At 37.9% G+C, this 15,911-nt stretch overlaps 1 protein-coding gene across 2 annotated transcripts in view; it reads left to right on the top strand.

Moving 5' to 3' along the window:
• Positions 1 to 15,662, top strand: part of LOC149562091 (uncharacterized) — a 48,189-nt gene extending 32,527 nt beyond the window's left edge. For both annotated transcript variants that reach the window (XM_089825629.1, XM_089825628.1), the window contains exons 10-11: positions 14,481 to 14,974; positions 15,090 to 15,662. In XM_089825629.1, the coding sequence (XP_089681755.1) occupies positions 14,481 to 14,974; position 15,090 (495 nt within the window). In that variant the 3' untranslated portion in view covers positions 15,091 to 15,662. The remainder of the gene's footprint in view (positions 1 to 14,480; positions 14,975 to 15,089) is intronic.
• Positions 15,663 to 15,911: the final 249 nt, after the last annotated feature.

Genomic DNA, 15,911 nt, shown 5'->3' with positions numbered 1-15,911 from the left:
TATAATACCCACAAGTTGACAAGGGATGATGCCTTCACTAAGCCTTCATTTGATTCATTAAGAATGTTGGTCTTAGAACAAGAAAAGGTGGTATGTATGGGATTTCTCCAGTCTTCTAAGTCCAAGGCCTTGGTAGCTAATAAAGGAAATCAAGGAAATCAAGGAGACCAAAGGGGTAAGAATTCCAATAAGAAGCAAAAGCAGTGGAAGCCTAAGCCACAAGATGAGACTCAAGGCAAGACTTCTTCTAACAATAATAAGAATGGGCAAAACTTCAACAAGAAGGAAAATAAAACTTGTGCATATTGCAAGAAGAATGGACATGAAGAACATTATTGCTATAAGAAAGAAATTGATGAACTCAAGGATCTTCTCAAGAAGAATAAAATAAGTCTATCCTTGAGAATGACTACTACATCCTGTTCTTCATTTTTAGATTATGATAATGAAAAGGATCACAAGGCAAAAAGATCAAGCATTACTTGCTACTACGACTCATGATTTAGGGAGATGGCTTCTAGATTCAAAAGCTTCTCATCATATGGCATCTTCACAGTCTATGTTTTCATCATTTGATCCTTGTCATACTCCACCTATTTTTGACGGGCACTCATAACATACATGAATCTGATTGGGAAAGGAACTATTGATAAGGGGGAGGGATACTTCAAAGATGTGTTGTGTGTACCTCACCTAAGTCACAACCTTCTTTCCATCTATTAGCTCACTCATGGGGATACAAGGAGTGTGGAATTCACACCTGATTCCATGTTCATCAGAGACTTGAAGACTAAGGAGGTCATTGCTACAGGGGGTGGTTGATCATGCATCTCAGCTATACTACTCAGATTTTGCTCATGATGATGACATTGATTCTTAAACAGATTTTGATCACATTTCCACTGCTGATTCAGACTTTGAGGAGGATTTTGGCTACTTGGAATTGGGTATTCTCACATGTGATCAAGTTCTTGAGCCATCCATTGTTTCTCCTCCTATTGATATTGCATTGTTGTTCTTGATGATGCTTGCATTCACATAGTGATAGATTTAGGTGATTCAGTGCAACAACATATTCATTGCCTTCAAGACTCAGTTCCATGGGATGACTACTTGCCAAACATTTCTAGTTTGTTTGTGGAGTACTACATTGCAGATTTGGGAGACACTATTGGTGATAGTCATCTTCTCTTTGGTGAAGATGATCCTTCTTCAGTTGTTGTGAGTGCTGACCCTCATCTTTATTCTCTACTTGATCAGTCTTTCAAAGTTGACATGATGGTGGATACTTTGATACAACATTTGGAGGAGGTCACTTTCTCTTTAGAGGAGACATTTGAGTCTTTGATACATGTTCAACATTCATCCTCAGTTGATCCTAATTTGTCTTTTTCAGCAGAGTGGCATAGTACACATGATTTGGAGGAGGCACCTTTCAGTATTGACATGGGGGCACTTGAGCAAGTTTCAGAGATTTCATACATTTTGAGGTTTCTTCCTAGAGATGGGGGAAGTTTCATTGATACACCTTTGGTTATGTTTCTTCCTAAGGGGAGGAATGTTGTTCTACACTCATAGAGCAGTTTCTACATCGAGCTTGGAGCATCTACAATAGGTGTACATTCTACATTGAGGGGGGGCTACTTGGTCTTTCTTCCACTAATTCTATCTTATGGGTGGGGGGAGATATTTTCCTACATGAGGTCTTCTCTCTCATTTTCTCTTATTGTACTTATCTCTCCTTTTGGGGGACGGTTTTTCCTCTTTCTCCGCTTTATGAGAGATTGCATCGCATCTTTTTTTTGCACTTGCAGTTTTTGCATAGGTACCTAACATGCCCTAGTAGCTGGGACCCATATTGCATTATTATCTAGCTCTTGTGAGCTTAAGGGGGGGTGTTGGTGTGAATAAGTATTTACTATTTACACTTTATTTAGGTTAATGCATATTCATATTAGTTGTCATGTAGACACCTAGGAGTTGGCATATTCATATGAGTTGTCATGTTGACAATACAATAGTTCACATCTTATTTGAGCACATGTTGTCTACTACATCTCTTTATGAGATAAACTTTTCTATTCTTATCCTCTCATTGTTGCATGTACATTCATGTACCATGGAGGATAATCCAATCTTAGTGGACATGTGCTTAGTTGTTATGTTTATCTCTTGTATGATTCTTGTACATATCAATTGCCTTTATATACAGGCACCCACTCTCTATGATGTATTCATCTAAAATCCATTATTATTTGATCATTATTGAGATTCTCATTTGATCATCTCTGGTCTCTCTTGTGCTTCTAGATCTTGGCGTTGCATTATTGCCTTAGGGAAATTCTTACACTATTGAAGAAATGTTAGACTCCCTCTGAATTGGATATCAATCTCCCTTTTCTTGTAATAAGATTCTCGGAGGAAAAGATCAAGGAAAATGGCTCAAATAGAAATACAAATAAATATTTGTCTACAACATCAATTAGACTTTATTGTAGCCGAAAACAATTATTTATTTCATTAGAAGTGATTATATGTTTGTGTTAGTTGGAGATTATCAATCTCCTCTCATACCAACACCATCGACTATTCCCCTTGTGAAATATTCTTTTGTTTTAATAATATCAAATTCAGATAACCATTTACATTATCCTCTTAACTATTTTCCATAAATGTACATTAATATCTTTCTATATAAATGGATTAATAAAGAGTCATAAGCATGAATAATGATGATCACACATCTGTTGATTAATGTTATTTAGATAATATATCATACCTTTAGATGATTGATCAACAACTCCAATTCCTCGGTAATTCATTTAAATGAAACTATATGCCATGTAATACGATACCTTTATTCCTTTTGTCCCGTCCATGTATAAATACGTTGGCATTTAGGAATTTTAACTCCCGTTTGGTCCATGTACCTTTTCAAAATCTGCATGTATGGACTATTGCTGTTTATTCGGTTTGTCCTACACGTTTATATCCTTTCACGTGTACATCTCGTCCACCTTTCAATAATGATATAATTTGCCATGCAGATGCGAAGGAATAATCCCAGTGCCCCCTTAAAGCAGCAACCACCTATTCAGCATTTGTAGACTAACATGAATCCCTTTAGATTTTCTGAGCATCTCAAGTATTCCTGTTCAGAAAAACCTTTCTCCAGTTTTATGATCACTGCACCTTTGCGTATTATTTAATTCCAATAACCTAGTATAATTCTTCAGACCTTCATCGATAAACTTGTGACTCTCAAATGGTTCACTATTCATACTTGACGTGTCTCAATCGGCAGTCCATATTGTGAGAATGAATCATCTCTTACTTCCCAAAGTTAATTCACATCTTAATCAACCATCATAATCACAAATGCTTATTACCGCTTAAATGAATTTATTGAATAGATGATATTTCTTGTGGTTTACTTCGCGCTCCTTAAATAATATAAATTTATTGAACTCCTTCTGTTCCACTATGACTCGACGACTCTGAATATTGGCAACGTATTTTATTCACTGATTAGGAAATCCTATTCGGTCGAATTGAACTTGGTCTGAAGATGTTAATGCTTGTTTGAAGAGTGAATCAGGTCAAAGAAAGCCTTGGGAATATCGGCTTTATAACTGTACAACCAACCGCCAAGGTCGAGATCCAAATTGTGGAGATGAGCCCAAATCTCGATTAACAAATCTAGGAGACAAGCCACAGCAGAGCGAAGTTCTAAAAAGAAAGCTATCGGATTTGTTAAAATTTTGTATGAATCCGGCCACTTTTTGCTGCTAGGCCAGACCATTCACCTTCATACACGCAAGGTGGAATAATCGTGCCTACTTTACCCACTTAGACCATCTGCAGTATGCCGCAGATGGGACAAATCATTTAGTCATGTCTTGATTTAATGTGGGTGAATACATCCATTGTGGCTCCAATCACATGAGTTCAGGTTAAGAAGATCATTATAGACATTATTTTTTCTGAAATCTTTTATCCCAAGAGATCGAATCTGCTCTGATACCATGTTTAAATTTTCATGGAAGATGTAAATGTACTAATGCTGTTGTAATTTCAAGGCATATATGTATATGACATTTAAGAGGCATGTGTCCATAGAAGCTACAAATATATATAAGCCTTGTAATTTCAAGGCATATATATGAGCTTTATCCGAAAGAAGCTACAAAACATTAACACCCTCCATCTCTTCCTCTCACCGTTTTTAATTGTTTCACTTCATCTGATCGATGTGGGGCTAGTAGGGGAGCTGCAACAGGGTGATATTCATCCTCAACTCTAGGCTGAGGGTCAGGTCTTTATCCTAACCATCAGCAAGAAGTGGCCTTGTGGTCCTTAGCCATATGATTGATTATAACAGAATTTCATAGTGATGAATGTATGGATATGTAGATTCAAGCATATTTCTGATTGCATAAAATCTGAGTGTGTTGCACAACAATACCACTTCTTTATACTACAGTAATCTGAGATTAAAACAGATCACCATGGTATAGATATGATTGCATTTGTTATCCATTTGATTGTTATTGAATGAATTCCTTCGCTTTGATGGTTTGAGGTATTCCCATTTATAATTGTTTCACTTCAACTGATCGATGTGGGGCTAGTAGGGGAGCTGCAACAGGGTGATATTGATCCTCAACCCTAGGCTGAGGGTCAGGTCTTTATCCTAACCATCAGCAAGAAGTGGCCTTGTGGTCCTTAGCCACATGATTGATTATAACAGAATTTCATATTGATGTATGTATGGATATTTAGATTCAAGCATATTTCTGATTGCATATAATCTGACTGCCCCACACAACAATACCGCTGCTTTATACTACAGTAGTCTGAGATTAAAACAGATCACCCTGGTATAGATATGATTGCATTTGTTATCCATTTGATTGGTATTGAATGAATTCCTTCGCTTTGATGGTTCGAGGTATTCGTGAGTTATGATTAAGTAATCATCATTGGAGGATGATATATTGGTGGATGATGGATGAATGTCAATTTGCTGATCTGCAGTGTAGTTTCTCAAATACCCTTCCACCCATTTATTAATTCGCTATTTTGGTCTAACCATCCATCTGCGGGTGATGGCTAGTACTGGGTGTCAACTTGGTACCTGCCAGTCTAAAAACCTCCTGCCAAAAGGTGCTGAGAAACTTGCTGTCTCTATCACTCACGATAGTCCTAGGTAATCCATGAAGACGAAATACCTCTCGAAAAAACAACTCTGCCACCTGAGAGGCTGACCAGTCTATTGCAATAGCAAAGAAGTGCGTGAACTTAGTCAATTTGTCTACTACCACAAAATTGCAGTCCCTGCCCTGGACCCTCGGCAACCTTGTAATAAAATCCATGGAGATACTCTCCCACCTTTGAGTTGGAATAGGGAGAGGCTGAAGTAAACCTACTAGGAAGCTCTGTTCTGACTTGTTCTGTTGGCAAGTTTTTCACTCTCTAACGTGTTGCAATACATCGTCTTTAAGCCCCTTCCATGAGAATCTCTCTCTAATTTGCCGTTAGGTTTTTAAAAACCCTAGGTGACCTGCTGAAGGTGCATCATGTATAGTGTGCATAATATTCATTTTAAGTTTAGATTTTGGTACTAGGTAGATTTTATCCTTATAATATATAATATCATTCATTACCTTGTAGCGATCATCCTGAAGTAGACAATCCTAATTTGACAAGCGTGAGTATTTTTTAGAATACTCAACTAACAGTTGGGACCTCCAATTTGCTGAAATCTCGGAAATGGCGCAACACTCCATCATTGGGGGTCTCGTAGAAAGTGCATCAGCAACTATATTATTTTTCCCCTTGACATATTCAATGTCAAAATCATATGCTTGAACCTTGTTAACCCATTTTTGCTGTCTTTCATTCAACTCCTGTTCTAGAAAGTACTGTAGGTTGTTATGATCAATCTTTACTGTGAACTTACTTCCTACCAATTACTGTCTAAACTTGGCTAAAGCGTGCATTATAGCTAGCATTTCCTTATCATAGGTAGAATATAATAGCTCGCTGCCCCTAAGTTTCCTGCTCTCAAAAGCTATGGGATGTCGGTTTTGCATCAAAACCGCCTCGATTCCACTTCCTGAAGCATCACACTCCAAAACAAAGCGTCTAGAAAAATTAGGAAGTGCCAAAACTGGGCACGTGCTCGTCACCTGTTTCAGTCTATCAATGACCGCCTCTGAATCCTTTGTCTATCTAAATGCCCCTTTCCATGTCAGATTGGTAAGGGGGGGCTGCTACTTGGGAAAAACCTTTAGCGAATCACCTGTAATAAGAACAAAGGACAAGGAAGCTCCGCAACTTAGATACATCTCTCGATGGTGGCCAATCAAGGATTGTTTGTATCTTTTCCTGATGTACCTTAACTCCCTCCGCACCAATCATGTGACCCAAATAAAGAATCTCAGTTAGTCCAAATTTGCACTTAGACTCCTTTGCAAAAGAGTGTTCTTCCATGAGGCTAAGGATCTCATCTAGGTGTTGCAAATGTTCCTCCCAAGTCCTGCTAAAGATCAAGATGTCATCAAAGAAGACCAACACACTCTTTCATAGTTGCCATTTAAAGATGTGGTTCATGCATGATTGAACTGTAGCTGGTGCGTTAGTGAGCCCGAATGGCATCACCAAAAACTCATAGTGTTCGTAGTGGCATCTGAAAGCTGTCTTATGCACATTCTCCTCTCAGACTCGTATTTAATGGTATCCCAATCAAAGATCTATCTTCGAGAAATAAACAGCTCCATGAAGGTCATCCAATAAGTCATTAATGCGGGGAATCGGATACTTGTTTTTAATGGTCCTCTTATTAAGGGCGCAGTAATCGATACACATCCAAAAGTGCCATTCTTTTTAATCAACACCACTGAAGAGGCAAAAGGGTTGGAGCTGGGCCTAATATGTCCCATATCTAGCAGTTCCTTAATCATCTTCTCTATCTCTTCCTTGTAATGCTTGGGTTGACGATAAGGAGTGGTAATGACGGGTTTAGTGCCCTCCTCTAGCTCAATTATATGCTTAAACCCTCTATCTGGTGGAATACCCGGGGTTAATTCTTAAAATCCCTCCTAAGTTTGTCAAGCACTGTCTGGATGTCACAATGGTATTGCTGTCCTGTATCCCGTGTTTTTTGAAAAGAGATGAAACACTATGTCGCCCACTTGATATCATCGTGCCTCAAAATGACTTCCATCTTGTGAGCTGTTATCAACCTGGGCTCCCCTTCTGGCATAGCCTTGAGGATCACCTGTCGGCCATCTTGTAAGAACTCCAACTGTATATTCTCATGGTCAACTGTATATCTGCCTATGGTCTGTAATCACTGTCTCCCCAACATGGCATCTAGTCCATCTAAATCCACCACATAAAAATCTGCCTCAAGAAGGAAATTATCAAAATGAATCGAAAGTCTTGACACCTTCCATGCGCATCTCAATCTCTCACCTCCTACCACCCTAACCTCAAACTTAGGTATGTCATCAATCTGTAAATTCCTCTTGGTAACCCATCGTGAGCTTATGAAGTTATGCGAGGAACTTGTATCCAAGAGACATATAATACGCTGTCCCCTAACAATTCCTTTCAAACGAAAGGGGTGTCCTGTGGAATTGCTAGAAAGTGATGCTATGATAGGAGGCTATGGTTTGTAATCACTGTCTCCCCAACATGGCATCTAGTCCATCTAAATCCACCACATAAAAATCTGCCTCAAGAAGGAAATTATCAAAATGAATCGAAAGTCTTGACACCTTCCATGCGCATCTCAATCTCTCACCTCCTACCACCCTAACCTCAAACTTAGGTATGTCATCAATCTGTAAATTCCTCTTGGTAACCCATCGTGAGCTTATGAAGTTATGCGAGGAACTTGTATCCAAGAGACATATAATACGCTGTCCCCTAACAATTTCTTTCAAACGAAAGGGGTGTCCTGTGGAATTGCTAGAAAGTGATGCTATGATAGGAGGCTGCCCCTGAGTACCTGCCTTATTCTTCCCTCTAGGTGGTTGATCCTCGTTCTTCTCCTCATCATTGCCCTCAACATCGCTGCCCATCTGCTGTTCATCCTCCTTTGAAAGTACCTCTACATAATGTATCTTGCCTTTGCCAAGGCATCTATGATCCGACGTCCATGACTCTCTGGAAGTGAAGCATAACTTCTTCTTCTTGAGTTCATTCCATGTTTCAAAGTCCATCCTAGGAGGTGTAGTATTATGTTGGGTTTTTGTTCCTTGGAAAGAAGAGGTCCCGTTATATGTCTTCTTAGGAGGTTGTAATAACGAAGAGGGTGACTCTAGATCGTGTGCGATCTTAATAGCCTCATCCAAAGTGTTTGGTTTAAGTACCTTAACCAAACTTCTATATCTATCCTGCAAATCCTTAGTGAACAAAATTACTTTACACTGTTCTGTCATGTTAGGAACCATCACTGAGATCTGCTGAAACTAGTCAATGAAATCATCTAGAGATCCGTCCTGTCATAGCTGTGCCAAATCGTTGTAATAGACCTCTATATCCTTCCTGTCAAAGCGAGTAATCAGCTTAGGGCTGAAAGTCTCATATGATGTAATGAGACCATGATCTTATGTAACCAACCTGTGGTGCCACCAATCATATGCCGCTCTCTAAGTGCATCGTAGCAAATCTGATGGCTTCTGTCTCTGACATGGGTTTAAGAGTTAGGTACATGTCTAGCTTGTGAATCCAAGCTCTCGCAGATGTCTTATTGCTGCGATCAAAAGTAGGGAGAAATAATTTGTTCATAGCATGCTTTAGGTCTCTGTTTGGTGCTCTAGGCCTCCTATCTTGCTACTATCTATCTGACTCCCTTTTTTGATTTAGATATTGGACAAAGGACATATTCTGTTTAATAGGATCAGAAAACAAATCCCATTCATCATACATTGCCATAACATTGTCCAGTAGTAAATTTGGTGTTGTTGATGGTGCTGCCTCTTCTTCTGCATTAAACACTGGCATCAAAGGCCTGCCAATGTTATGTGTGGTAGCCCGAACAGCTCGGGGTAATCTAGCTACACTGTTACCTCCACTGTGATGGCTCGAGGCTTTCCTATTAATAGGGGTTAATTGCTGTATATTAATTGCAAGTTGCTGAAGAGCATCAGCTATGTTATTCTGCCCATATCTAATAGCCCACTATGTCTCCCTAACTTCCCTGTCGGTTCAGTTTCATTATGTGTCATTTGAATGCTGTTTACCTGTTCTGCTTGTTCAAAACAATCAGCCTGTTTAGTTTGTTCAGCTTGATCACCTGTTCCAAAAACCAATTCCTCATCCATTGAATAACTTTCTTCAATATCAATTTGTTCAGAAGACCTTGCTTTTTCCAGTTGGAGGTGACTGAAATTATAAGGTTTTTTCTTTGCACCCAGCTGTCATTTTACTTCCTGTTCAGCACACAAGATGGCAGGACCTGTAGCTCTGATACCACTGTAGTATTCCTGCTTATATTTTAACGAAGAAATTTAAAATTTGACTAATGACATTATGACAAACAGTTGGAGTGCAAACTGTAAGAAGGTTCAGGTACCTCTGAAATGTATAACTTCGGGGAAAGGGAAATGATTGATCAGATGCCAACTCAAATTGAAGAATGGAACCAAGGTGTAATCGTTGACAAGAAGGATTTATACCAAAATTACAGAGAACACGTCTCGAGCAAAGTCGAGTTATATATTAAACTCATTTATACATCTACCACTGTTTACAAACAATCAAACATGATCTGTAAATACATACGTTTTTGCTTGCTAAACAATGCCGCAGTAAATACAAATGATTGCAGTAAATCAAGAGAACGATATCAAGACGTGGAAACTGGTTTTGCAGAAGCTCGCGGCAGTAATGCTCAACTGTGATATACCCCTCCTTATTTCCTTCAGAGATATCAACATCAAACACACCACTGTCGGCACTGATTTCATTGGAAGATCATTAACACCAGACGCTCCTCTACCCATCCGATTGGTTAACTCTGCCTTGACGCTAGTGGTTGGAACGACGTCCCTTGACGTGATGCTAATCCCGATATATGTAACTGTCAGTTAGAGAGAGAATGCCGTGTACTGGAGAAGTAACCCACTGATTTATGTGTCGCATTCTACTATCTCTTGCATGCAGACTTACTAGAGTTCATTTGCCATCACTGCCAATATTGATAACAGTACTGCACTGCGGTATAAATTTGAGACACCGTCCTCCAATCTTGCTACCCTTATTCTGCTACTTGTTTGACACCAGCAAACACTAATATCGTATTTTGATACCAAAGGGACAAAACTTACATTAAAGTGAGCCTTCTTACTGCCAATAGAATGAATCCAATGATTGTTGCCAAACTTTATAACTCAACTGGTATTCTGGGCGCTCAATCCATGTACCTGTATGTTGTCTAAAGCTCTTGAGCAACCTTCCAGACCTTTAATTTGAAGCCTTAGTTTTGTAATTATAACGTGAGCCACTAGGTTTTCGTCTTGTCTCTCCACTTTCCTTAGGGGTTTCGTCCTTCGGAAAATATCCAGTCACATTGAAGCAACCTGATTTAGATTTGAATAATAGCATATATTTGTTTGTCTTTCCCAAGACGAAGTCTCTTATCGATAACCTCGAAGTGAGGGAAAAGTGTTGGAATAAGAGATGTGGGATAAAACACCAATTTCGTCTTCTAGTCACTTAAGTCACCTTATAAAGTGAATGCCTTAATAAAACATAAAGTAATTTTATTAAAGTACTTTAATACATTAAATGACAAACTTAAGACAAATCTTCCCTTGTGACTGGCAGGCATCCGTACTAGTAATGCCGTTAATCTATCTAGATGCGGAGATAGATTAATGAGGCGCCAAAAGAACTAGAGCGAAAGAGGGGACATGACACATGGCAAACTACAACATTCACTGCTCAAGGCTTATCTTTATGATTTCCTTTTGGGTTTTTGTGGTGTTCAATTTATTTCATTAACACTAGTGATTACATTAAAAAAGGCATTGCGTCATCAAGGCATGAGGTAATTAACAATTCAGATCTAGCTTCTATTTCATCTTTCCCTTCTATAATTTCATTAAATTTTCAAGGTCAATGCCTAAACAGGGTTTGACCGAGGCAAATCCCTTTGTCTAATCTTCTTCCCCTTTTTCTGTGTGCATGAACAAGTTACAAAGGTACAGTAACTTTTCTGGACAGATCGGGAACAATCAGAGCATCCCTGCAAATTTCAAGTAGAAACCAAGGGTACAATACGTTTCAGCTGCTCTGATCGTAGGTACAAAATGTTCAGCCCCATATACCCTCAAATTCAGGCTTAGAATTGACAGAAAGACAAGTTACAACTTTAAGATCTTAGATCAACACTTACAGGTTTGTTTTATATATTGAAATCGTTTACAAATCTTGTGCTCATCTGAGCAACAACATGAGACTTCCAAGCTTATTCAAGCTCCTTACAAGCAACCACACTACAAACAACAATTGGAAGACTAGGAGTTGCAACTTTAAATTCCACAAAGATGTCCCTCTTGGGATTTGAACCAGGGTCTCCACAATGATAACTCATTGCTTCAACCAAGCTAAACCCCTTGGACACATAGAGGTATTTTCAAGATTATGTCTGTCCGATATTCAGATTTGAATCAGCCAGCCCTTTATCTAGATCCAGGTAATACATAACATATTCTCTAATCTGCATTTCATATCTCATTAGCGTTTCCCATTTCACTTTTACATATTTAACAAAGGGTCATTGCCCCATTTAGTGCTTGGAGCCGTACTAAGCCTATTGGGACATTGTCCTATCAATTGTGCAATTTTATAAGGTGAAGTAATCTACCTCTTTGCATTGCTTCCCATTTCCTACTGTACATTTTGGTGAACCCAACTCATAACATATCCACTTCTGATTTTGTAGTTTTAGATTTGATTTTTGCATGCCATCATCATTCATTTCTAGACAAAAGACATAAAAACTGTGCATTGTTATCTCTTGAATTGTCAAAGTACATCTTTTATTTCCTTTATTGTTGTTACTTTTCCTTGATTTGTATGCATTTCTTTCTTTTGATGTTGTGAAAGTTGTTTAGGACATTGTCACGAAATCATTGCGTTAATTTTGAGATAAAACAACATCCATCAATTTGCCTTTACATAATGTTAGCACTAAAAAAGAATCAATTTAATACGTCTGATGTTACTTTGGCTTCTCATAAGGACACACTAGTGCAAGATTATGTTTTTTTAACCTCTCTCTCATCTTTCTTTGTGGAGAAGGCTTGAGGATTGTTAAATCTTCTCCTAATATGAGCCTCCCCTACAAGGAATACCTTTTGCAAAGATGATGATTCCCCTCATAATACCTCACCTTCTATTCATTTCAATACCTCCCTCTTTCAGGATGATATTGTGGTAGAGGAGTAACTAACATTTCTTCTAATGAGTGGTGCTTGTCCTTCTTTTAAAGTGTCTCCATCATGAAGATATCTTGAAGGAGGAGGATAATGCCCTTGTTGCACTCCCTATTGAGTCATCGAGGTATGAGGTTATTCACGATACAAATCTAGATTCTATTTCATCTTTCCTTTATGCAGTTTCATTACATTTTCAAAACTGATGCATTAACAGGGGTTTGACTGAGGCAAACCCCTATATCCAACCTCCCTTCTCTTTTTTTTTGTGTGCAAGAACAAGTTATAGAGCTACCAAAACTTTTTAAGACAGATCAAGAATAGTTGAATTATACCTGCAACTTTAAGGCAGAACCCTAGTTTACAAAATGTTCCATTCAGTATGACAGAGTTCAGCTGCCCTATACCCTCGTGATCAGGCTCAGATTTGATTGAAAGACAGGTTACAGCTTTGGGATCTCAGATGAAGACTTATAGGTATTTTGGAAACTCCATCTGTTCAATGTTTAGATCTGAATCAGCAAGCCCTTTATCTTGATCTAGGTACTCATTATCATTTCCCATTTCAATTTCACATATTTAGTGAAGGATCATTGTCCCATTCAGTGCTTGGGACCCTACTGAGCCTATTGGGACATCTTCCTTCTGATTGTGCAATTTGAAAAGGTCAAGTGATCTACCAGTTTGCATTGCTTCCCGTTTCCTATTGCACACTTGTTTTTATATCATATTAGATTTATTAGCTATATATTTATTTTAATATTATTTTATCCCAATTCGAGAAGGGGACATTACATTTCACCATAAATACTAGAGTACAACCACCAAGACAATTACTAACAAAAACCTATGAATTGATCGAACAGATCAGGTAATGATCGTTCATGTTGAGCCTGTTTTAGATCGAGTAATGAGCTCTAATATCACTTGCAGATGGGTGACTTGGCATAGGTAATAGTTGACCAAGTCTTAACAAATCAGATTAGAGTAATAACTAATATTTGTTTATGTTAGAAAGTCATGTCATGCGCAGACATGAGACATGTCCCTTCACGATATGTCTTTTGGAAACAATATTAATACCCACCCGATCATCCAAGAGAAGCATCAAAACTAATAAATGCTTTCTCATATACATCTGAACAGTGGCTTCAGAGTTGAAGACAAATAAATTACTCAGATTTGAACACAGATTTTATTGTTATTAAGATATCGATTCCTTAAAGAATATAGGCCTGATTTAAAAGTCATCTGCATCCAAATAAATCTGATATAAATTTAACTGCATTAACAGAAATCAAGATAACAAAGAGGTTCGATGCCCTCTTCTTAAACAGTTTTTTAATTTGGTCCGTTCATCAAATATCCCTGCAATTAGAATTTAAAAATACTTCTTAATTTAAGTTTTAGTTTTAATATAAATTCTTTTATATTTTATTGTGTTTTAAAACACTTTCTCTTAATAAATTTAATTACATTATTTTAACTGCCTCTTAAATTAAAACTTGTCAGGCCTGCGTTAACAAATACTATTTATTAATTTCGTTCGAAATAGGGGACATGTCACCTGTGGGCTTCAAAAACATCATGTGCAGTAATCTAATAATGGTTATCTTGAGCTTTTTGTTGTTTATTGAAGAAATGTTGTAGGTCCTGTACTACGAGGATGGTTACGGGGACAAAAGACGGGAATTTCAGAGACTTCCAAACTAATGGAAGTCTAAAGAGATTTGTATAAACATTGTCTTGTGCATTCCAAATAATCCTGTTTTGTTATGTTGATTTATGCGTTTGGTATCTCCCTTGAGCAGAATAGCAAAGATCGGGATAAAATTTCATTGTTTCAAGACTTAATATTAATTTTCATATTCGTGTCACCATTGTCATATTGTGATCTACATTTCATTTTCCACATTAAGATAATTATTTACCATAAAATCTGGTTTTTTAATTCTTGCATGTGGATTAAACATTACTTTTTCTGTCATTCAATTATAGCAGTCGAAAACTAATGTTCTCTTTGAACAGTGCAATAAAAAGCACACGCATGTATGCCCTCAGTATGCCACAACAGGAGAGTGTCTAGAAAGGTTATCTTGCAAGCTTCATCACCCAAAGAAGAAAGATAAGCCCAAAGGTTCAAGCAGGCGCAAGAGTGGTACTATTGCTAAAAGACGCTACTTTGTAGCAGATGATCTGGGTGTAAGTGAATTGGCATCTAAATTGCTCAGGTTGCTTTCTGAACAGCAAATAGCACTTGAATCGCCACCAAGGATGCCTGAGTGTGCTGAATTTATCAGTTTAGATTTATCAGAGGAAGGTGTCGATGATATTGACTTAGCCAATGGAGCCATGTCTTCGATGAAAAGATCACAAACTGATTTATTTAGTAATGATGGATTCCCTGTTGATGACATTGATATGATGATTAAACCAGTTCGTTTGTTGCGGAAAGAGCAAACAGTTCATACATGTAGAGTCAAGGGTATTGAAAAACAAACAAATGAATTGCACACGAACTAGTACGTATCCTACAGTAAATGGTTTCTGTGATCATCACTTTCCCTGCATTTAATGTATTCTGTATGGGTGATGTCTACACCCAGCTGCTGATGCATGTCTTTTTATGTTGAACAGAAGCTCAGTGTTCTTTCAGTAAATAATGAATTGCAGCTGATTGTTCCCCAGTATGGTTGAACTTCCTATGCAAGTGATTGCCTTTGTTGTGGATTTTCTTTACTTGAAATGAAGTCGGCTTTGATACAATGTCCTTGACAGGTGTTATGCAATTCATTGATTTTTCTAGGAGAAATTTTGGAAGGGCTTCCTCCCAAGTTTAAAATGATTTTTTCTTAAAATTCTGCCATGAATGCTCTCGGTGATTCAACGGGTTTTTGTATTGACTAACTAGACGGGCTGAGAATATATTGAAAAGATAATTGCTCAACATCAGGACTTCCTCCTGTGCTGCTTGATTCCAGTTGCGTTAAATGGGAAAGAACAAAGACTTTGGGATGAAGAGAATGCATATTAATGCTATACTGAAAGGTCTAGACCACCTGCGGAGCAGCATTCCACTGGTCAAATGTAGCAGCGCATGAAATTTTTTCTTGCAGAGTCTTGCAGATTAAGTCAAGGTTCTTTAGTTGTTATGTATGTTTAGAATTATTACATGTCACTGAAGAAAAGTAAAATTATTTTTTAGGTTCATATATGTCTGCCCAAAGCAAAGGTTTTTCCGTTTTTTTTTTAATCATGTAAGTTATCTTTAGAATTTGTACAGTTACTTCTCCTTTGCAATTTTTACTAAGCAAAACACTCAGGTATTTAGTATTGTTGTCACATCACTGAAGAACATCAAATGCGTGACAAAATGGCTATTGTTTGAGGTGAATAGCAAACGGAATCAAATCTTATATAAAAAACATACGGGCCTCCTTGATTGAGCTAGAGGGTAAG

Source organism: Cupressus sempervirens, chromosome 4 (genome assembly GCF_028749045.1).
Source record: "Cupressus sempervirens isolate cs-2001-9-10 chromosome 4, ASM2874904v1, whole genome shotgun sequence".
Classification (NCBI taxonomy): domain Eukaryota; kingdom Viridiplantae; phylum Streptophyta; class Pinopsida; order Cupressales; family Cupressaceae; genus Cupressus; species Cupressus sempervirens.
The sequence above is the reverse complement of the archived record's forward strand: the minus strand, read 5'-3'. Positions and strand labels throughout refer to the sequence as shown.